The sequence below is a fragment of the Crotalus tigris genome, unplaced genomic scaffold, assembly GCF_016545835.1.
Source record: "Crotalus tigris isolate CLP2741 ecotype Arizona unplaced genomic scaffold, ASM1654583v1 scf7180000019759.570773, whole genome shotgun sequence".
Lineage (NCBI taxonomy): Eukaryota > Metazoa > Chordata > Lepidosauria > Squamata > Viperidae > Crotalus > Crotalus tigris.
Window position 1 is genome coordinate 251,368 of NW_024097699.1, and position 24,723 is coordinate 276,090.

A 24,723-nucleotide genomic window follows, 5' to 3' on the forward strand; every position below is an offset into this window, starting at 1 on the left:
TGGGGCTAAAATAATGTTCCAAGATGAGCAACAGCTCAGAGGCAGGAGCCTGACAGGCCTTTTACATTTGTCTCGTTACCAGTTGGGATAGCTAAGTATTGATGCTGCAGACTGCCCTGCTCAGTCTTCAGCATTTCAAGCCCCATTCTAGGAAAGCTTCGCTGTAATTCTGTGTCAATTTTAAATTGTTTATGAGGACTGGAGTGAGAAACTGGGGAACTGAAACAGCATGGAACTTTTTGGGCTTGTAGTATTTTTTTCACAAAGGGCCTGGAATGTGCTACTTCCCCCCCCTCTCCCTATATTTAGAATTCTGTTTACTCAGGCTTATAGTGTGGGGTCCTTGGTGATTTCTGAACATGGTTGTTTTCTTGCAGACATTTCATTACCCAACCAGGTAACATCATCAGTACTAGAAGAGAATGAGGTTTGTTCTCTATATACGTGTGTAGCCTGCCCTGTTCAGTGTTGGTGGGATTGTTTTTGGTGGTTCCTTGATTAAGCTGTTGTTTACAGTTTGATTCTTTGTGTTGGTAGTTTCTTTCTTGGGATGTTGTTTACTGCTTGATTGTTGGTCTAGTATTGATCTTGGTGTTCATCTCTGCTAATCTGGGTGTTGTTTGCTGCCAAGGAGATGTTGTGGTCTTTTAACTTTTTGATTGCTTTAAATGGTATGCAGGTGTTTATCTGTGTGTGCCTGTTGATAAGTGGCAGGCATCCAGGAATTCTCTAGTGTTTTTGGACCTAATTTAGTCTAGGATGCTCATGGTTTCCCAGTTGAAACTACGGTGAAGTCTACCAATTTCTTGTGCAATTAAGGAGTTTTCATCATGTCTTCTGCCAGTTGGTATTCATGGATGTGCTCAGCTGATCTATCTTACATAATTGTTGTAATAGCCCTTATATTGTATGTTGTAGATGACTCCTGTTTTTATTTTTGAAGCTCCTGAGTCTTTTGGTTTACTTAAGACATTTTAGGGGACTTTAGCTGGTTTGTGTACTATGGTTGTAATACTCTGTTGGTTGTTTCTGAGATGTTTTTGATGTATGGCAGTGATATCCTTTTCATGGCTTCTGTTGGTTGTGCTGTAGTGGGCTAAGGGGTCAGGCATGTTTTGGTAAGTTGCGTGGGTATTTATTTTGTTGGAAGGTGTTATATAGATGAGCTGTTTTCTTTTTCTGACGTCCAGGGTTGCTGCAGTGTGTTTATGCTTGTCTGAATAATGTCCTTACACAGCTTCTCTTGTGGGAGGTTGGATTGTTATTTTCTAGTGGCACACTTGCTTAGTGTGGGTGGTTTTATGATAGACTTATGTTTCTAATTTGCAGTTACTGATGGCAATATCCAGAAGGGTAGTCCATTGTATTCTTCTTTCTTTTGTAAATTTTAGTCCTGTGAAGATGTTGCTGATAGCTTCATGTGTCTTCTCTAATTGTCCCTTTTTTTATGACAAAGGGGTCATCTAGTTCTGCCATGGATTCTTTCACTAATTCTGGGTCTATGGATATAAAGAGTGTGGTGACATTGAATAAAAGCATGATCTCATCTTCTTCAAATATCAGGTTTTTGATTTTTTTGGAGACACCGCAATGGGGAGTTGATAGAACATTTGCTCCCCTCTGTGAAATATCCTTTATCATAGCCACTCTCAATATAAGTATTTTAGGTTACCCATGGAGCTGATTTCCTGATCTGCATTACACAGTGATATTAAACATACTGTATGTTTAATACATGACCTGTCCAAATTATGTTGTGTAACATTGGAAAACATCAAATATATGAAGAGGCTGGTTCTGTCAAAAGCACCCAAGATTATGACATTAAGCATCTAAGCACATACACAGAGAGATGCACTGTAGCAGCAAGCAACGCACACTCACATTACAACATAGTCTATGGTACAACTCTGCCTCCACCTCTGCATAAAAGGATTTAAGAGTTACAGGAGGCATGATGGTTCTAAGCAGAAATTGAACAGGAGAGGACAGCTGATAAGTGATCTGACCTACCATTGTGATGTGTTCCACTTTTGAAATCTAACAGCAAGGAAAGAAAAAAAAAAATGCCATGCACATTTAAGACTATGTGCAACAACCGAGAACAGCAAGTAGCACACATTCCTCCTGTGTTAGTTTTTAATATTCCAAGAGATGCAAATACCACCTTTTTAAAATCAGTTACATCATTAACATTTTGTCGGAATTAATTTCCATGAAACAGATTAATCTCTTCATAAATACAATGGCAATAATATTTTTCTTTAAATATTGCTTTCAACTTTATATAACCTTGGCTTACTTTTTTTTCACAGCCACAAAAGTACATATAAAAACAATCATTTTGTTATCATGACAAACATTTCAGATATCACCTTACTAATCAAATATTAGTATCTGGCTGAAAGAGGGAGTCAGATGATATTTGCTGAAGGGAATTTGAATGTACAAAGACTCCTAAGCATTAACGCTGATAAAGTTCCTTAAGTGGTGGTGTAAACAGTTTGACTTCTGGAATTCTTCCCCACCACTGTGTAGTAGCAAAAACATGTCAAGGTGGAAAGGGTATTTTGTAGTCTTCAATAACATTTTCCCCACTTGCGCCTCATTTCCAACCGGGCTCCACCATTAATAGTGGATGTAAGACAAGCCATTCTAGCCTTCTCCAGTTAAAGCCTTGCAGCCACTGCGTTCCTTACAGGTATCCTAGATTCTAAAAAAGAAGGAATATAGTCTGCCAACAATTCTGAGCACAGAGAAAGAAAGATCGCAAGAAACATTCCAAAGCTTTTATAGAAATAGTGCACATTGTTAAGTATGCATCTGAGAGAGACAGAAATATTTAATAAACTGAAATAAATTTGTCAGAAGTGGTGACATTTTAGGTATCCAGTCTGATAAATTATGGGGAATCACAAATAATCATGAACAAATACACTTTTGTCTAGGACAGTGGTTCTCAACCTGTGGGTCGGGACCCCATTTGGAGTCGAACGACCATTTCACGGGGGTCGCCAAACAACGCAGTCTGCCATTTTTTTCCCCCTTTTCCTTAGCTGTGCTACTCCCTTTTATTCTATTGGCTTTTGAAAGCCAATAGAATAGACTCTCTTGAATAGAGCCTAATTCTATTGGCTTTCAAAAGCCAATAGGAATTGTCCAGGCTGTCTCTGCCCTGCTGAGCCCGCCAAAAGTCCCATTCTGCAAACAGTGCTGCACCAGTTGAGTAGTCCTTGACTTACGACCGGTTGGGGGTCGTGGCATTAAAAAGGTTGAGAACCACTGGTCTAGGAGAATGTATTTTCTTTACTCTTGTCTTTAACTGTTTCTGTTAATAATGGTTGATTTAATAACATCCACTGAAACCACAAAAAAGCTCCATTTCATTACAACTACTGAAAACAGATTATTTTAATACTGTACTTTGAGAACTGTAAAAATACAAAAATATAATACATTCTGCTTCCTGCTTTGAAAAACATAAGAGGCATACATAAGTTCCTTTACTCTATAGGATCAAATATTAATCCACTGTGAACAGTGTACAATAAGAAGCTAACTTTTACTGAACCAGAAAGTATTAGTTCATTTAAATTAGTATTCTGCCTGCACTGATAGGAAGTAGATTTCCAAGACTTTATTTGGACTTTTCCCAGCTAAGACAAAAGCTTACAATTAAAAAAAAAACAAACATTCATAGCATGTAAATCCTCTATAGCTGGACAGAGACCTAAAAGTTCCTCCAGAATTTCTAGAATTCTTGATCACTGCTAAGATCATTAGCATTTTTTAATTGTTATCCGTTACTACCATTATCAAGTCTATGAACTGTTTACCTGTTTTATCATGGAAGTCAAGTACTAATATAAAAATGGAATTATCTACCCAAATTTTGAATTGTAATAAGTAGCCAATGTAGACAGAGAGGATGTTTAGCTCACACAATTGTCTCTCTCAAGGAGAAGTCTAACTTCGACTGATCTTAAATTTCCATAATGGACAGTCCCAGTTCCTTAGTAGCTTGTCTGTTAGAATCAAAGTAATCAAGCAGCCAAAGGTGAACATACAGTATATCTAAAGATATTTCACAGAGTACTACTAGATCTGGGCTAAAGAAGCTTTGTCAATATAGATAACACATCTCTTAACAATAGTCAAAGTGCCTCGTGCCACATTCATTCTATCTGTAGCATGCCAGGCTACCACAGGAACCCACTAGAGAAAGATTATTCCCTGCTTTCTGCCACCAGTTTGACAAATGGGAGTAGTAGGTTTATTACATTTTTTTAAAAAAAAAAACAACCCAGCACAAATTGAGCAAATAAGCCATTTAATGAAATATGCAGGTAATATCCATTCCCCTGCCCCAAATTCTCTGTAATTCAGTATCTCCTACTGCATTCCTTTTCAAATTGTACTATAATTTCTAACTTGCAGTATTGTTTTTATCAACAGCAAAACAAAAGTTTAAAAATCTAGACATAAAATTATCTTATGTCAAGGTTCCCATCCCCAGATTCTTATATATTAGATATGCAGATTAATTTATCAGGTCTTAAAATATGACCATCCCAAACTACAGGAATGCGTGCAAAATACATCCTGTCAATTAGATGATGGTAAATTCCACCCATCATCTAATTGACAGGAAAGGAAAAAACAGGAAGAACAAACTAATGTTAGAATGTGAATAGTATAGTAGGTCTGTGCCTACATACAGATAAGAATGTTGGACACTGGCAATTGCCACCCTAATTTATGTGAGTGACATGATAACAATTCAGTTAAAACTGGTTTTATTTGCATGGAATAAAATGAACCATCTATATAAACAGAGTGATGCAATGAAAGGCTCTTCATTTAATTGGGGAGAGGGAAGATTTTATCATTTATTCAGATGCACACTTACCAAACATTCCTGCAGTCTTAGTCAGAGACTCTTTGTTTACTCTGTAAGTGAATCCATCCATCCTGGGGGTGGAGGTGAGAAGGGGAAGAGAAAGATTTTGAATGAGATTCTGTAATATCCAGTGGTTATTGGGGGGGGGGGAAGACTATGAAATGAATTCTCTATTCTGAGCATGTAAATATTAAAATTATTAATCTTCTTGCTATCAGTGCAAACATTTTCAAACATTAAATGCTGAAGTACAGCATTTAGCACATTGATCAAGCTGGCAACGCTTTTTACTGTTTAAAACGTAGAGCTTTAGTGTCTTTTAAAAAGAAAAAATAATAACAACCATAACTGTTCATTGTAATCTGGGGGATAGTTAATCTATTATCTAAAGTACAAACAGCATAAAACATTTAACCTCTCAACCGTTTTATGAAGTCATCAGAATCCCTGCCATACTTGTTGGTTCAGGTCAAGTATTTATGTTGTCATTAGTTTAACTGTGCAAAATAATTAGATCAATGTATTTTATTTATCTGTTAATTTTATTTATTAAATGTTTATGCTCCCATTTTCCCTATAAAGTGGTTCTGGGCAGCTTACAAATTGTAAACATCATACACTGGCAACTTTGAAGACCAACAGATTTTATTATAAGACTTACATTAATGCCATATAATAACATTTGTTAGTCTTAAAAAATGAAGTATGAGGTTTTTGTGTCACTATAGATCAGGGTTCTTCAAACTTGGCCCTTTTATGATTTGTGGACTTCAACTCCCAGAATTCCTCAGCCAGCCACGCTGGCTGAGGAATTCTGGGAGTTGAAGTCCACAAGTCATAAAAGGGCCAAGTTTGAAGACCCCTGCCGTAGATTAATATAACTTTCCTACAATGTGGTGCTATTTACACTTGTTCCAGACATGTATTTGGCTAGAATACTTTGTAAATACAGCTTAGCCTGCGAAAGGCACTTGTTTCTCCACAGGCAACATTTGCTACCTGATTTAAAGCTTTGGAATACTCCATCTGTTGTGCGGGTCATTTTGATATTGCCTGTCAAGGCTCATCTACGATATGGCCCCAAAATCTGTGAAGGATAAACACATCAACTCTCCGAATTTTGTCCTTCATGACATCATTATATATCTGTCAAATAATGGACATTTGTTCTCATACCGTGAGTCATGCAATACGTATTTAAGCATTTGTTCTGGCCTTCAAATTAGAACCACTGAAGAGAGTTGTCACATTTACTGACATGGAATTGCCAGATTCTCTACATCAGGTATTCCAGATTGTGGTAGCATCAGTTGTGGTAGAGTTCGCAAGAACCTTCCAGCAGTTCTCTTAAATATTTCCATTTCAGTCCAATCTATTAGATATGCAGCCATATTTACTTATATGCAGTGCCTACTCCTCCTACATACCCAAGTCATAAGAATGGATGTTGCCATGGATTTGCATTTAGTGTCAAAAAATGATTGTGTCTTTTTTTCTATGAAACAAACCATGCTATAGGACAATTTGTCAGGAGAAGAAGTGAGCCCCTCCTTACCATAGTTTAAGATGGGGCTAAAAACCTTATTTACACAGTCTTTTAATGTTTTATTGTAATTTTTATATTTTTTGTTAAAATTTGAATCATCATTTTCATGAATACTTGACTGTGCAGTACACACTAAGAATCACAAAGAGAACAAATGAATATAAATCTTTACAAAAAAATATATACAAATTTGCTACCTAAGCTCCTATATGATCGGTATATTGTACTGTAAACTATAATGTCTCCAAAACTGGGTGGAAAATGAGAACAGGGCAAGGAAAGCTCCCTTCATGGGCAAAAAATGCTCATGATTTTACCTACATAGTAGAGTTCTTTTATGTTTGTATTTAGCACTGGATGCTCTGTAGAATGGTAATAACATCACAGTCCTTCTTCTGAATATTTTCTACTGTTAGGAGATTGATAGTAATTCAGCTTCTTCATTGAGTTCCAGATATTCACAACTTGCCTCCAGAATTGTGAATGCTCCAACACTGGAAGTTTATAAGAAGAGATCGGACAACCATTTGTCTGAAATGGTATAGGGCAGGGGTAGGCAACCTTGGCTTCGTGGCCAGCCATGCTGACTCAGGAATTCTGGGAGTTGAAGTCCACGAGTCATAAAAGAGCCAAGATTGCCTACCCCTGGTATAGGGTTTCCTGTTTCAGCAGCGGGTTGGACTAGAAGACCTCCAAGGTCCCTTCCAACTCTGTTATTCTATTATATATACTCACGTTTTCATTCTGGCCACCATGCCTAGTCGCACAAAAGCAGCCAAAGCATTTTTCTGCATATCCGAAGACAGGATCTCATAACACTGCGTGCTCCCTAAACAGGAGGAATGGGAGCAATGAAAAATGCAATCCTTCTATTTCAGAGCTAACATCAGTATAACATTGTAATGTCCAAATCCCACACCTGTCTCCAGAAGCTGGGAAGCAAGGCGTCGGACTCCAAATACAAAATGCTTCTCAGTAAAGGCTTCATTTGTTTCATTAAAAAGGTATTTGCAGATTATCTAAGAAAAACATTTAAACTGATGTTACAAAATAGTCACAGTTCTTTTTACGGTAAGGTAGGCATACAACAAAACTGAAAACATTTCAGCTGAAAGATACTTCTCAATATTTGAAAGAATTGAAGCTGATGATTAAGAGCTATTTTTTTTTAAAAAAAAAAAATTCAGTATTCCCAGTAAAAATATATTTTTTTCTTTCTTTTTTGAATGGAAATTTTCCCGTACTATGTACCTCAATCTGTTTCTGGAAATTTTACATTACAAAGCACTTTGTAAACAAGAACTGGAACTGTCTGTTTCATGAGTGATATAAAGATAAGTAAAAAGTCAGAAAGAACGATAGGAAGAGGCTTGGTAAGAAAATTTCAGCCCTTCCATTCAATATTCATTTCACTGGATCATGAATGCACTATAATCCTATAACATAATAATACTCAATTATATCTAAAATAACAGCTTAGTGAGGTGATGCAACCTTATGTAAAAGGCTGGGTGTGTTTCCTTTTCCTCCGAACATATCTGTGCTAATCCATTAGAGCACATTGGTAATACTAAAGTTGCCTTGCTTAAATTAGAAAGATGATGATGGAAGGAAGAGGTTATAATTCAATGAATCAACTTAAAATTTAACCTTTAAAGCCCTAAACAGCTTCAAATATAGCCAGGATAGGCCAATGGTAGCTCCCTGGTAGTATTGGGAGTTAAGCTCCAAACCTAGGCAGCACAGCATGAAATTGTGGAAATTAAAGAGCCAACCATCTGAAAAGTAACAAAACTACCTGCTCTCATTTGAATATATTGTAAATCAAGGTTGTTAATTGGGGGCCCTTCTTCAGATGCCTTGGCCATCATAAATTAGGTAGAAGGAAAGGAAACCGAAGGCTTTTTTCATGGCATTGCCCTCAACTCTTCCCCAGGAAAATTCTTTCCTAACATGATGAACTGTAATTGCTGGGCAAAGACCTCTTTACTTGACAGACATCTAACCCAATACTAGATAATATTTGCACTCAGTAATTTTTGTTCATTTCTTGCTTATCCATAAAACACTGCAATTTTGTTTTATGATGGACTTTGAGAATCTTCTTCATTTTTATGCTCAGAAAGCGTATGTGTATTACAGACACAAAAATTATTGGAATTAGGAGACAATATATTTACAATAAGCAGCACTGGCATATAATAGTTATTATCATTCCCAACAAAAGGATGGCCACTAATGAAAAGAATATTGAAAAACTCATACCTGATAACCTTCTACAAATGGCTTAAACATCACACTCAAGAAAGTAATTACTGTACTTCCTTTCTCTGTGACAAAAATCTGCTGTGGTGTGTCTTGAATGGCTCCACATTTTGTAAGCAAGAAACAACCTTCTTCAAAATCCTAGAGATTAAATAAATCTCTGTTATTTTTTTAATGGCTGTAAACCAAATGTAACATCCACAATTCGTTCTAAAGTCAACCAATATGCGCAAAAGAGTAAAAAACAAATCTACAGATCATGTTAACATCTCAATATTCTTTTATTAAAGTCCAGTAATATGACAGCGAGATGGATGATGAGATAGATAGATAGATAGATAGATAGTTAGATAATTACTTTAATACAAAGACAAAACCTTCCAATCAAAATGAATATGAACTACTTTCCAAAGTGGGCTGACAACAAAAAGAGAAATAGTTTGCAGACAGATATGACCATGACATTTCTGGCCTCAGTGGCGCCTTCACCATTCATGCCCTTGAGAGGGGAAGAAGAAAGAGAGAGAGAGAACGCCTATGTGCCTGCTAACCAAAAATAGAAGACTTTCTGTAACTTATGAGCAAGGTCTGGCTCAGAAAACTTGCTGGTAAATAATCAGTTGCAAGTTCAGATATCAAACTACATCTTCCAACAGACTTCACCACTGGCTAACTTGAGCTGCTGAGAGTTATAATGCAACACAAGTTCTCAACTCCTATTTAAATGATAAATAATGTACATCTCTCAGAATCCTCCAAGTATTTATTTTTTAGCTACAATGGTAGCTGCAACTGTTTTACATCCAATTATTTATACTGTAACCTTCAATCAGACTATTGCGCTACAACATTCTTCTTTCCCAGATAACACTGATTGAAGAATTATAAGCTAGAATGCACCTGACCTAATTGGAACGACCTGCTTTATGGGGCAGAAATCAGCTCCAGAAGAAGGGGAACTCATATGCCCTACCCTTTCCAATACAACTTCAAGATAGTTACTGAGAGCTTTTCCTGCGGCTTTGATTGGCTGCAGATTATCAGCTCAGCAAAATATTATCTGAAATAACTCCTTTTAATCCAAAATATAACCAATGAAAGTACTTTCCTATAAATACCTAGCTGCAATTAAGAATATTCACAATTTGTGTTTGGATGTAGTAGAGGATTAACTTTTCATTTCCTCCATAATTTCATTGATACTCTTTCTGTGTCCGTTGCAGTCATTATGTAAATAGTCTGGATTTAATCAGATTATTCGTCAATCTTTTTACATATAATTTCTGTAGCCCCCTCAAGGCAGAAAGGGTGTAGTAGGTAGCCTTTTTTTAATTTGTTTTGGGGATGGGAGGGAGCTAAAGGAACAAAGTATGTATACTAAATCTTCTGGAAGCTTAATCATCCTATTTTATATGTTTATTTTTCTAAAAATTGTGGAAAAAATCATAGCTAAAAATCAGCAGCGTGATCAAGGAATGCTTTGGAATCATGCTTGTTATCAGATCACTTGTTCTCCTCCCCCCTACACCCCCCGAATTCCTAGAATTCTAGGTCTTGCATTGGGAGTTTTGCTCCCAACTGCTCTGTCAAAAAAGCACAGCTTTTCCAGTGCAGAAGAGAAAGAGTTTGTCAAGAGTTTTCCGTATCAAAATTAGAAAAAAAAGGGGGGGCACAGAACTTGAAATGAACTTGAACGTTTTAGAACTGAGCACTCTGTACTGCTTTGAGGATTCTTGAACTATTATATTGAGGCAAGAAGAAGTGCCTTTTCAACCTGAAGAGGCAGAGTAACTGAATTCACCACAATGCCTGTAGCAAACAGTTGTGACTTGGCTTACACAAAAGCAAAGTGAAAGACTTTTATGGCCCAGTAACCACACTTGGGAGAAAACGTGGGCTGAAGCAACTTCTCCTTTAAGAAAGCAATTAAATTCAATTAAGTGGCTGTGTACATACTTTTGCGCCAACCTATTCATTATGGATTTCCTCTGGGTCAAAATGGGTATGAATTAAATGCGGCAAAGCCTCAAATCCAAGCAGTGGGAAGAAGAGGCAACACCCATAGGATAAGAGCAACTGTAGTAGAAATGAATAGGGGCAGTGGAAGCTCCCCAGAATTGGGACAAAAATGAAGAAAAAGAGCACAGACTGTTACATAAGAAACGAGAAAATTACAAAACTAAAAGGCTATATAGAGATGGTTGAGGGCATGTAAGAAGGAGCTCATGGGGGACCAGAACGTTACTCCACCCATTTAAAATGATCCCGCAAACTGATGACCTCTTGGTTCTTTTTTGTCTCCATTCTCCAATCTTTTAAATATTTTCCTATTTAAAACTATTATTATAAGTGGAGCAATTAGGTTACCTTAAAAACACTCACTCATAATTGGGGTATCAGTGTAAGCAAAAATAATTTGGGGATGACTGAACAGAGGTTTATTTAATCCAAAGACAGTTTGAAAAACTTTTGAGTATTGTTTACCAATGGATAATGATTTTTTTTCAGGTGATTCAAATAAAGGAGAAGATATTTGGATGGTGGTTGCGATGTGCAAAAGGTTACCTTCTGACTGTTTTGAGTCTGAAATTTCATGAAACGTCCCATCTGTAGAACTGCTGGTTCAACTAAGAAATGAGAAACTCTTAGTGCTCTGGAAATGCTTTGAGCTTGAAATCCAGTTTTTTAAAGCTTGGATCAGCTTTCTTTCAAACTCAAAATACTCAAAATAGGGGGATTTTTTTGTTGTTTATATTTTGTTTTCATAGAAAAGAATATCAAGAAGTTAAAAAGAACCCAAATCCCCAATGTAGAAAACTGCCTGTAGTCTTTTGTTTTTATTTTTTGTTTTATTTTTTGTTTTCATAGAAAAAAATATCAAAAAGAAAAGTTAAAAAAAACCCAAACCCTCAATGTAGAAAACTGCCCCTAGTCTTAAACTCAATTAAGTCACGACAAATTCCCTCAGATATTAAGAGCTCAAAACTTAACAGTTTACCTTCAGGGATATTCCAGGAAAGAAGATAAATTCTTCAGAAAAAACATCACGCCAGAATGAAAAATGGTTATAGACTTCCTCTGGAAAACAATTTTATTTATGAGTAAGACCTTTCTTCAAAGAATTATTCTATTAAAAGACAACATGTGAAAGATGCCTTTTAATGTACACACACACACACACACACACACACACACACACACACTGAAACCATTGTTAGATAAATGAGAAAATGTAAACATTATGGACATAATTTGGAAATACATTCTGAGGCTTCTCTTGCATGAACTGCTAAAATGATTCATAATTGCAGAGAAACAAGATGATTGTTCCAATGGCAAACAATGAAAATAGCATTTCTAGCTATCTACTATCTCCAGCCAACAGTTGTTGCAGAATTATGCTTTGATGAGTAAAATCTGGAATCATGGCTACAGATGCACAGGAATTATTCCAACTGAATCCACAAGGCTTAGAAGTACTTCAGTCCACAGCCCCAATTAGTCAGGCCATGGGAAAGTACATGTGGAAAGCATATCGATACTACTTTCGTGAAATTCAAACTTACCCAAGCTTCACATCTTACTTATGCTAAACTAATGTGCGTGCATAACGGATGCTAAGGCTTGCTGAACTGGTTTACTGGACACAATTGATTTAATACCACTTATTCACTTGCAGAATAAACAGAACAAAAAGACGACAGAAAAAAGAAAGATGATTGATTGGTTGTATCTCACTGTACTGATCTCTACTATTGGAATTAATACAACTGATAACATTTATTTCCCCTTCTTCCTACAAATCTCCCATCTGCTACAGAGGATTCAAGAGTCCCACCAAAGAAGATCTAAGGTGAAAAACAAAGTTTGCTCAGAAAAAAAAACGTTGCCCTGCATGAGCTCAAATCCATTTTCAAAGTGTTGGTTAGCTCATATGCCTAAAACCTAGCCCAACAAAGATTTCTGTGTTAAAAAGCTTCTTTATAGCTATTCACAAAACATACTTACCTGAGTGTACCTGTATTCTCACCATGCTTTGAGCTCTTGGGCCCAAGGAGAGCACTAAAATTCAACATTTGTCTACTTAGTGACTTAGGTAACTGAACAATGGGGTTTATCTATGATTTAGATTTTAGCTTTGTAATTACAATAGAGAAGTGAAATTACCTTTTCTGGAACTGTGTGTGTTTTGCAGTGCAATTGCTACAAGAGCTGGTCGCACAAAGACATTAAGCAACTGATTCCTATAGGAGCCACACAGGAGGCTGGAGAAGGCTCGCCTAAACACTGGGTCCTCTGTAGCAACAAATCCCATTTCTTTGTCATTGAGGATCACTTGCCCATTGGTCAAGCTTGCAATGTTGGAATGCAGCGTCAAGGCAGATTTTACAGCTTCGCTGGCACAAAGATTATCTAACAATAACAACAACAATGAACAAATGCAAAGGAGTATCAGTACCTACAAAGGTATGCTTTTTGTCTCTGTTTTAATATGAAAATAAATTGGAGGGGGGAGGTTTCTCACAATTAACGTATTTTCACATTTGGAATGGACTGAGACTTTCTGAGCTTTGGGGGGACGTTCTCAGAGAAAGAAAAATCGTTTTGAAAAAAATGTTCAAAAGACGCAGCTTGAAGGAGCTAATCTGTTGTTATTTGCCTTAAAAAAAAAATTACTAAACTTACCAAAGAATGAAGAAATAAAGGAGAAACAGCATCCAAGGCTTCTAGTTTTTTTTTTTTCCTAAAGTTTCCAAACTTTAAAAATGAGGACTTATCCAAAATATATTCTTTGCTGTTGCTGGCACGCTGGCACATCGCTGGCACATTTACAACTCAACTGGTCAATGTGTAAGGAGATTTTTAAAAATCTTTTTTTTAAAAAAAAAAAAAAAATCCCAGACTTTATATTAGTTAATACTAGAACTACTTGGAAGCAGCTAAATCGCCTCTTGTGAAATCTACGAAAGTGCAAGGAGGAAAATCAAAGGCAAATGTAACACAAAACCTCTAACAAATAGAGGCAAAACTGGGAAGGAGAACCACACTTTTGTACATGGGAGAAAGATGTCTGAACTGGGAACTTGCTCATAAAATACTGATGATTTCCCCTTACTACCCCAAACAACCAGCAAGTACAACAGTATTCTATTTCCTGCCCTCAGCAGCTAGCAAAAATATCTATAATACTGTATGGCAAACTAGCAAAAACGAACAAAAAAAAACCCCTAAAAGGACTGCAGCTAAGCATCAGGAAAAAGGAGAACTGAGGAAGATTTGTCCTCCTCCCCAAGTAATATTGATTCTGACTTTCAGAACCTTACCGTAATAACAAATAAAATGGGCTTATGGAGGGGAAGGATTTTGCTTAATTTTGCCAGAACACTTTTAAAAAATGATTTATGTGTCTTCTACTCTTAAATGATAATATTTTTAGACATAATTGAAAGTCAAATCAGCTCCTGAACAAGGGTTGGATAAATTCATCAAATCTTATCTCTACTGGGATTTTCACTAGGACAATTAAACTCACAGGGTTGTGGGGAAAATAAGACGAGGGTACACTGCTTTGAATTGTACCATATAAAGGTAGGATTTAAATCTAACATTTTTTTTAAAAAAATGCAAAAAGTTCCTTATTCTCCACGATAATCAGACAATCAGAATAGTCTTAGAGCCCTAAAATAGGGGTTCTCAATCTTGGCAACTTTAAGACTTGTGGACTTCAATTCCCAGAATTCCTCAGCCAGCAAAGCTGGCTGAGGAATTCTGGGAGTTGAAGCCACAAGTCTTAAAGTTGCCAAGGTTGAGAACCCCTGCCCTAAAAGAATATTTTTCAGCAGTAATTCTAGGCTTTGACTATCCTAAAATAGAAACAAAGAATAATATAAATTCTACTGCTTTCAGAAAAAGAAAGTATATGCAAGTGTGCTTGCATACCAGGCCAGTCTAGGAATCCGCCAAATAGCTGAGTTAAATTTTTCAACCAAAGTGTCTTTTCGACCAGAAGTTCAAAATCTATGGCTGGAAAATTCTGAAGCAGGATAGCAGAAATCAACATCCATGGATTCAGTACCATATTTTCTATTTGTAAGAGCTCTATTTTGTAGGCTACATCCATGACAAATTTCTGTATTTCTTCAGATGGCTTTTGGGGAATATGCCTAGAAGAAAATGTACAATGAGCAAAGCATTTATAATGGCTCTCTTGCAATCCTTTTCAGCTTTAACTGAAGAATAGAAAAGTCCTTTATTTTTTTGCAAAGAATCTTTCATCCCTTCCAATAAAGCCTTTTCCAAGTTTCTATTACACATACACACACACACACACACACACTTTTCTTACATTCCAGTTATGCAGTGATTTCAGTAACAAAACAAAGCTACCAGATCTGGTTGCAGGCATCTGAACAATCACAATGAAGAGACAAGAGTTTCTTTACATTGCCATTCAATGGTTATTGTTGCAGATACTATAAGAGCTCTATGAAAGACAGATACCAAAGCTTTTTTTCCTTGCAAACTATTAAAAATACTCAACCATGAAATGTATACCTTGGAACTAAGTTAAATGGATATTTAGTTATTCTCCCAGCTTCCAATGTTCTAAGTGATACAGGCTGCCCAAAATGCACGTGTATGCTTCCAAAATCTTCATTCAGAATTTTTCTGGCTTTGAAGAGTCCCTAAAGAATAAACATGAAGTAAAAAATAAATGTAACATAAATACCTACAATTCTGAAGAGTGATCGATTTTACATATTTCACAAGTGTGACTCTGGACAACATACAATAAAAACAAAACAAAAATGTATCTTAAAATAGCCAAAAAAAAGCAGGAAATAGAAAAGAACCACGGAAGAGCGTTTAAAATCCATACATAATAAAGCCGCTTTGCAGGCCCCTGTCCCTAAGGGATCCCTAGGCCTGCTGAAAAAAAAGCACGTTGTAAAAGATGTGTAAAATCTGTAATATAATTATGTATATAATATAATACACACAGATCTAATACATTTATCTTCTCATTTCTGCAGTACAGGTAGTCCTCGACTTACAACCATTCCCATTTACTGACCATTCGAGGTTACAAAGGCACTGGAAGAAAAAGTGAGTTATGACTGTTTTTCACATTCACAACCGTTGCAAGATCCCTATGGTCACATGATCAAAAATTGGGAGCTTGGCAATTGGCATGCATTTAGGAAAGTTACACTGTCCCAGGGTCATATGATCCCTACTGACCTTCCCAGCCAGCTTCCAACAAGTAAAGTCAATAAGGGAAGCCAGATTGGCTTAATGACCACATGGTTCATTTAACTGTGGTGATTTGCTTAACAACTGTGGTAAAAAAAAAAAAAGGTCGTAACATGAGCCACAACTCACTTAACAACTTAGCAACAAATTTTGGGCTCAATTGTGGTCGTAAGTGAAGGACAATCTGCGCTACTTCTGAAGTTTGTATAGCTTTATGATTCTTACCTCTTTCATCCTGACAAAACATCTATAAAGTATAATGCTATTGTTTTTATTATTTTACAGAAGTAAAGCTAAAGCGACCCATGAAGAGTGATACCTTAAAGAGAGTAACCAATTACAATTTAGCATAGCAGGAATTAAAAGAGAAAGCAATGCATTCACTTTTTTCCCCTCTTTCTTTTCTTCTCAAGCATAACTATAAGGAGTGGGAAGCTTCCGCCTCCATTTTAGATTAACCAGTTTTGTGTACTGTTCTGTCTCCTAATTATGCCTAGTTGAAATAAGCGAATATTATGAACTATGGTTTAAAATTGGCTGCAATTTAATCTAAATTTTCAATTTGCCTTCCCTTGTCAAAGAAAAGGGAAAGTGTGGTGATACTTAAACTCACTCCAGCTTATTTTATTTTCATAATACTGATTTACACTTTAGTATTATAATCACCCTAGACCAGGGGTAGGCAACCTCGGCTCTTTTATGATTCATGGACTTCAACTCCCAGAATTCCTGAGTCATCTATGCTGACTCAGGAATTCTGGGGGTTGAGATCCATGAGTCATAAAAGAGCCGAGGTTGCCTACCCCTGCCTTAGACAACATGACAAGACAATATCCAACATTTCCCCTACAAGTATATTAATTTGAATCCTTACCGATGTAGACTCTTTTGGTTTAGGGACTCCCAAAAGTTCATATGTATAAAGCAATTCTTCCAACACCCTCTCATAACTTATACTGATGGGGACAAGATATATATCAAAAATCTCCTTTTTAAGAAAAGGATCCATCACAATATTGAGAAGACCTGCAAGTACAAAGAAGACTTTTTAAAAAATAAAAAATAAAAAGCACAAAAAGCCTTTTTAAAAGAAAACTAAATTAATACCAAATCTTCAGGTAGGAATTCAACTCTAGATTTTAGGGCTGGGCAAAAGATCCTGCGTATGAATCATTTCATGAACAGAATAGGAAGGTCCTATCAGCCCACATCCAGAGAAGTCTTCTTTTTTTAACATGATATATGTGTTTGATCCAGAGACAGAATTGGAATATACCTATGTTAGACAAGATGTTCCAGAACAAATAAAAACAGCAAGTGCTACGCAGGATTAGGAGAGAGGTTAAAACAAAGTAAGAGAAAAAAAGAAGTAAGAAGAGAGTATCTGAGTATCTGGAGCAGGGGTAAATTAGTTCCCAACTAAAGGGAAATAAGGCAAAAGGAACTTGGGAAGATTGACGCAGGCAGTTGGCAGTTGCAATATATGGTGGGATGACAGCCAATGGCTATGGGAAGATGGAGAGGAGGTGAGCATGTGCAGAAGAAAAGAGGGGCAGGTGAGGTGCACAGACTTAGCTTTACTCAACCTGATGTCCCTACCAGACACGTCTTTACGCAAACTAGCAAGCAATATGCTCTGAGTTTCAGTTTGACTAGACAACAGACCAGACTGGAATAGCTTGGATAAGCATCCAAGCCACAGTGTGTTTGTTCCAGGCAGAGAATTTAACACATCTTTCATTTCAGATACACGTGTCAGTCCCTAGCAGTTGTTCACAGTAAGGTTAGATTCTCCCAAAACTTATGAGCTAGAGTTAATAAAAAGGAAACTAGTCTGAGGTTTTGTAAATTCGAAGCCTAAATGTTCTTCACCATTTCATTACCACTATATTCATTATGGGAAGAGTTCATTGCTCGTAATGCTGATTGCCTCCTGAAGCAGGGAGAATTTGCAACTCACTTCCCCGATATGGGAAGAATGTGCACACACTGAGGTCCTGTAATCATGTGGAATCTTCCAGCTCTAAGAAGTCCACTAAAAGCTCCTATAAGATTTTGAATATAACTTTAAGTGTTCACAGCTACATTGCACAAAGAATAAATCATCTGCACCTACAGAAACTATAGCATTTTGACCAACATACCAAACTTTGGAGACAATGTCTTTGCAGTACGGCTTCTAGTACCTTCAAGGTAAAACTCAACAGGAGCATATCCATTCTTTAGTAAACGAGGGGGGGGGGAAGAGAGGGAGAGAGAAAGAGGGAAGGAAGGAGGGAGAGAGAAGTCAACAATTAGTAAAACAAGTGAGATATATACATTTTTCAAATAACCCATAAAATTGAGAAATAATCTGAAACAGCAATAACCATAACATTTAATTAAGAGGAAAACATGTAGCTCAAAATCTAAAATTAAAAAGGAATCCCTTGTTCCACAGAAATGTATTTACATGTTGCAGATGAGGTATCTACCATTAGCAAAAAAACAACACAAAATTACTGACAATTTTAAAGTTATTCACCTTTAAAATACACTTGACATATTCAGCAAACACTGCCCAGTACAGCTTGTTTCCACCAAACGTGCGTCGCATAAAAAAGGCACCTGATTTTCGTAGCAGTTCACCAACTATTTTCATTCCAATGAAATCTAGCAAAAGCAGAGAGTATAGTTGAATCAAGTTAATCACTGTCAGCTTTGCAAGATAGTCCAGTGAGTCTAGAAGTGCTAGTTCTAACTTTATTATAAAATTACACTAAACAGAATCTTGCAGGTCTGAAAGTACATCTCTTCCACCTCACTTTTATAATCCAAGAAATGATGGAAGGTCCCTTCTGAGACTTTTTTTTTTGTTACACCTCCATTCCTTTTGCTGATTCAGCTGTTGCTTTTAGTTTAATCTGGGTCTCCTCCTCCTGTCTCCCAAGCTCATTCCCATGTACTATTACTTCCAGTTTTCCTAAAGTAGAATTTAGCTCTAAGCAGAATGAAAAATAGCTCACAATTTTGAGAAAAATTCAGGTGTGGATCTTTTAAAGAGAAATATATATAAATTATACTAAGAAGCCATATCTACACTGCTACTGTACAACTTCTAGGTCATCAAAGAAAGTTTATGCGAGACTCACTTGCTAGATCTTAATACTATTTCCTAGATACTTTGCATGGCTTAATTAGACATAGACATAAGACATAGCATGGCTAATAAAAATCCCCTTTTTATATCCATTATGGTTTCCCCCATTTTTCTTACTTATCTCACTATTATGTGGTCATTTGCATCTCATGTTTACTAATGTTTCAAGCTCATGTATATTAGAAGCTGTTTTGAAGTTTGAAGTAATTTCTGAGTATAGATTACTTTCAGTCATAAATTTCAATTATGAAATCCCATGATAATTACCTTAAGACAAGTTCTGTTTTCTATGATGAGAGCAGGGGGAGGGCTGTGAATTCAGCCATTTTGAATTTTTTTTTCAGCAACATTTTTTTTCCTCAGAAGTATAATGATTTACCATAAACACCCAAAAATCGCAAAGAAGAAATATTTCAATCCAGTTTTGTAACAGTCAGGTCAAGCCAGCTTTGAACTAACATAAAATTCTGGGAACTAAAAGCAAATTCTAAGAAAATTAAAATGTTTACCTATTCCCGCTGCAATGACAGGCAAAGCCAAGTCATAGTTATATAACACATAGGACAGTAAGAGAAAATCAATGTAGCTTCGATGGCTGGGCAACAGGACAACGGGATGTTCTTGGATTGCCTGTTGTAACTAACAGAAAACAACATGTTATTTATTAATAACAGAGAATAAGAGAGATTTTGAATTACCTTTTGTTTAAAAAGAAAAAGTTTTACTAAAACGCATATTACAACTATGCGTTTTTTTCCTGCAAGCTAAAATACTAATTTTGCATTGAAGTCCATGAGCTGCATCTACTGGTACCTGCAACTTTCTACCATAATGATGGCAACAGATTACATTTCCTATGGCTAGCCTGCAACCTTCCCCTTAACGTATAATTTATTCTGGAAGACTAGAATTCAGAAGGCATATTTATTTTATTTATATTTATAAAATTTATTGACTACCCATCTTACTACAGGGCAATTCTGGACGTCTTACAACCAATTGCTTTATAGGAAATATATATGCAAAACCATGCAAAAACCAGGAGTTAGCCCTGTACTTTGACAAGAAAACAGTTGTGGGGTGTTTATAACTCACAACTCTTTTCTGTTAAGTAATTCCCAATCATTTCTATCTGGAAAAAATGGTGACTGAAATTCAGTTGCTACCATAATATAAGCAAAGAAATTATCCAAGTTAGTACTCAGATCATTACCAAGGATTGTCTTGTAGCTCCTTGATTTTAAGAAATATATCTCAGTATGAAAAATATACCAAGAGAAATAGGCAAAAGCAGCAAATAGAATAGCTAGCTATAAAATAGCAAAATTTTTACAGACATATAGATGCACTTTATTCAGGACATACCCAGAACTTTTAGTTTATAATCTAAAACAGGGATCTTCAAACTTGGCCCTTTTATGACTTGTGGACTTCAACTCCCAGAATCAGTTTCATATCCCAACTTATTTTGACAAAAATACAAGATCAGATAAATAAATGGGCTTGGAAAAGGATCTATTTGGCAAAGCATAATGGTTTCCATCTTCCTCCTCAATATCATCTATTAGTTGATTAATCTTCCACATGCAAATACTCAAATCCTCCCCAGCTAATTTTTTGATGGAGGTGGGGAGAGAATAGGAAATTGAGAAATGGAGTAGTTCTATTAAAGACATAACCTTACAGCACTCCAAAATTAAGCCCTCTTGAATAAATACCCGCTTACTTTATAGATCTGATACAACTGCAACCAAATTTTGCAATACTTCTAAGGAGAAATCCTCATCACATATTTCTAACTATGAATTTGGTTAATTCTAGGTTTATTTTTTGATAGGCTAGGTGTGGTTAAATAGAAGAGACACACCTGATCATTTTATTTTGATACTATGACAAATCAATTTACCCATATAGTGCTGAACACTAGCTTATTTTAGAAAGCAGCAAAGAGAAAGCAAAAGAAAAAAGAAAAAAAATAGAAAATGAGATTATGTTCAACATGTGTCTTAAGAAAGCAAAAAAAAAAAAAACACAAACAAACCACAACTTTTCTATGAAAAAGTTGACTGTTAGAGGAAGCACTCCTTAAGTATCAATTTTTACATTAAGGCACATTTCCACATAATATTAGCATTGCTTCAGTCATATAGCTTATGAGGCAAGCATGGCATAATTACATACTTCCAGAATAGACCTATCCATTGCAATGACTGGAGTAAGGTGACAGAGCAGTCTACAGGCTCTTAAATGGTAACTACTCTCACTAACTCCATCCCATCTTTACAGTTGTCTTCATTTGCCAACCTAATTCTTGCTTTTTTAAAAGTTTTTTTTCCTACCTTAGAATACCTACTGTTTTGCTGTTGCTCTGCATATAGAGAAAAACTGTAGGAACTTTGATACCATCTATCTAAAGTAATACCATACAAGAAAAAATTGTTTGCATAATTGTTCCTTCTTCTTCACCTACTCTACCCATTCCTATATGCCCCACAAAGTAATCTACAGTCCCTTAATGTTAAGCACAATTGCGATACTACTAATATATCTAGCATAGTGGAAAATTACAGTTTTTCAGCACAGAATTGAGTCACATAATAGGTTACTGAGATTCTCTCTCATTGAGCTAATATTCTACCAGCTGGGTAAATCTTCCAAGTATTTACCAACTAGTTACACAACAATAAGCAAACAAAGACCTACCTCCCAAAAGCTATTATACTTGGTTGTGGGAGTCTGGTTTGTTTATACCTTGAGACTTCCCCTGTTTGGGATAAAGAAATCCTTTTTAAGAATCATCTCTGCTAAGGCATCTGTTATGGGCAGAGACTATACTGCACTAAAATGGAAATGTGCTGGAGTAAAAAATAATTCAATATTTCACTTCTCAACTATCATTTCTGAAGATAGGAAAAGAAGTAACAACTTGATTTCTAGTAACTTACAAAGTCTCATCTACAGTGAGGAAAAAAATTATTTGATCCCCTAATGATTTTGTATGTTTGCCCTATGACAAAGAGATGATCAGTCTATAACAGTGGTGGCGAACCTATGGCAAGGGTGCCAGAAGCGGCACTCAGAGCCCTCTCTGTGGGCACGCACACACGCCAGTGCCCCAGTCCTAGGCCTTTTCACTTTAGGCCTCCGCCGCCATGTGCCCCCCCCCAAAAAGGTTCAATCAACGAGTCAATTTCAACTTCTTGTGGGAAAAAAAAAGATCTTGCAAAGTTGGAACTGATTGATTGAACTTTTTAGTCCCACCCAGTCTGCCGTTACCACCGCAGCCACACCCACCCAATGTGCCATGCCCACCCAATTGGCCACACTCAGCCATAGGGCCACAACCAGCCAATGGGCCACACCCACCCGGCACCCAACAATGCATAAGTGGGTTTGGGGTTGCAGTTTGGGCACTCGGTTTCTAAAAGGTTTGTCATCACTGGTCTATAATTTTAATGGTAGTTTTTTTTTAACAGTGAGAGACAGAATAACAACAAAAAATCCAGAAAAATACATTTCAAAAAAGGTATAAATTGATTTGCATTTTAATGAGTGAAAGAAGCATTTGATCCCCTATCAATCAGCAAGATTTCTGGCTCTCAGGTGTCTTTTATACATCAACTCAACTCGCCATGTTTGGAGGAGGAGGAATGCTGCTTTTGACTCTAAGAACACCATCCCCACCAGCAAACATGAAGGTGGAAATATTATGCTTTGGGGGTGTTTTTCTGTTAAGGGGACAGAACAACTTCACCACATCAAAGGGATAATGGATGTGGCCATGTACCTTCAAATCTTGGATGAGAACCTCCTTCCCTCTGCCAGGGCATTGGAAATGGGTCGTGAATGGGGTATTTGAGCATGGCAATGACACATGGCCAAGGCAACAAAGGAGTGGCTCAAGAAGAAGCACATTAAGGTCCTGGAGTGACTTAGCCAATCTCCAGACCTTAATTCCATAGAAAATCTGTGGAGGGAGCTGAAGGTTTGAGCTACCAAACATCAGCCTCGAAACCTTAATGACTTAGAGAGGATCTGCAAAGAGGAATGAGACAAAATCCCTCCTGAGATGTTTGCAAACCTGGTGGCCAACTACAAGAAACATCTGACCTCTGTGATTGCCAGCAAGGGTTTTGCCACCAAGAACTAAATCATCTTTTGTAAAGGGGTCAAATACTTCTTTCGCTCATTAAAATGCAAATCAATTTATCACTTTTTTGAAATGCATTTTTCTGGATTTTTTGTCGTTATTATTTTGTCTCTCACTGTTAAAATAAACCTACCATTAAAATTATATGTCAAAGCATGCACAGTCTTATTGCGCAAAATAACCCAGGAGTAAACGCAGTAAACGATGGTCTATATTAAATGGCGGTTTATCTTACACTATCTACAATATCATACACCAGGAACAATATACATACACGTGCTAATACAGCAAGATCCAACACACCACAGTTACAGCAAGAAACAGAAGAGAGAGAACACATCAGCAGAGCCTTCCCTTTTATACAGAGGCTCTTAAAGAGACACAGACCCAGTTGGTTCTTCAAGAGACACAGACCCTGCTGAGTGATTCCCATCATTACATCTTACATTACATAAGCTGATTAGCTGTTAAATCATTTCCTTGACATTATAGACTGATTTCTTTGTCAATGGGCAAACATACAACATCAGCAGGGGATCAAATAATTTTTCCCCTCACTGTATATATTTTCTGGCACAACAAAGAAGTGGTTTACTATCACTTACTGGAATTTTGTTTTGTTTTGTTTTGGCCACCTGGTCTCACCTAAAGTCCCAAATATCCCATCAAAGTCCTCATCCTTCAAAGCTAAGTCTATTTAACTTTCTAAATCAAAGTTAGTAGGCCTCATCTTGTAGCTGGGCAATGGTAAGAAAGAATTAATCAAAACAGGATCTCAATCTTTCTGGGGCATGTTTAAGAAGAGCAGGAAAAGATGTTGGCATTTTGGAATTTTACTGATAGCTAATAATGTCTAGCAAACAAACCAATAATAGGTTTCTACTTTTCATGCCTTTACATTTGTCAGTAGTGAGATACACATTTTAAAGCAATAAAAGACCCTTGGAATTATTTTGCAGTTTACTCCAATCCCATATTAAGAACTGCATATAATTTTTGTAAAAATTAATATTTATTATTGCATATGGACATCTGCAGTCACATTTGTTTCATTTCCATGTTCTGCACTCTGGCATGACAATCCACAACAATTAACAACTTTCAGTGAAGAGTATGTTAATGGGACAACAAATGCACAATACAAGGAATTTGGAACATTTACTGTAACTAGCAATTCTTGCATTAATTCGCCCTGATTGCATAAAATTTGCATAAAATGTTATTTTATCAGGAAGTATGTATAGATACTTACTTTTTGCATACCATCTTCATTTACATACACGCTCTTGAAAAGGCATTTAAAGAGTTTGCTCAGAGTGAAAGCAAAAAAACGAATAGCTCCCATATGCAAGCTGTGTCCCATCTCATCCAGAATTTCTGCTGCCTCTTCTTGTATAATATCAAGGGATTCACCAGTCTCTCTTGATAGCTAAGCACAGAAATCAAGAGCCTTAATTAATAAAAACATC

General features: G+C 36.5%; 1 protein-coding gene across 2 annotated transcripts in view; it reads right to left on the bottom strand.

The window, feature by feature from the left end:
- Positions 1-2,121: 2,121 nt before the first annotated feature.
- The window catches only part of GNPAT (glyceronephosphate O-acyltransferase), a 30,002-nt gene continuing 7,400 nt past the window's right edge, over positions 2,122-24,723 (bottom strand). For both annotated transcript variants that reach the window (XM_039364424.1, XM_039364423.1), the window contains exons 3-16: positions 24,507-24,683; positions 19,614-19,743; positions 18,490-18,617; positions 18,110-18,185; positions 16,840-16,991; positions 15,267-15,397; positions 14,652-14,875; positions 12,879-13,124; positions 11,710-11,789; positions 8,712-8,852; positions 7,366-7,465; positions 7,182-7,275; positions 4,910-4,971; positions 2,122-2,713 (exon numbers count right to left, since the gene is read on the bottom strand). In XM_039364424.1, the coding sequence (XP_039220358.1) occupies positions 2,670-2,713; positions 4,910-4,971; positions 7,182-7,275; positions 7,366-7,465; positions 8,712-8,852; positions 11,710-11,789; positions 12,879-13,124; positions 14,652-14,875; positions 15,267-15,397; positions 16,840-16,991; positions 18,110-18,185; positions 18,490-18,617; positions 19,614-19,743; positions 24,507-24,683 (1,785 nt within the window). In that variant the 3' untranslated portion in view covers positions 2,122-2,669. The remainder of the gene's footprint in view (positions 2,714-4,909; positions 4,972-7,181; positions 7,276-7,365; positions 7,466-8,711; positions 8,853-11,709; positions 11,790-12,878; positions 13,125-14,651; positions 14,876-15,266; positions 15,398-16,839; positions 16,992-18,109; positions 18,186-18,489; positions 18,618-19,613; positions 19,744-24,506; positions 24,684-24,723) is intronic.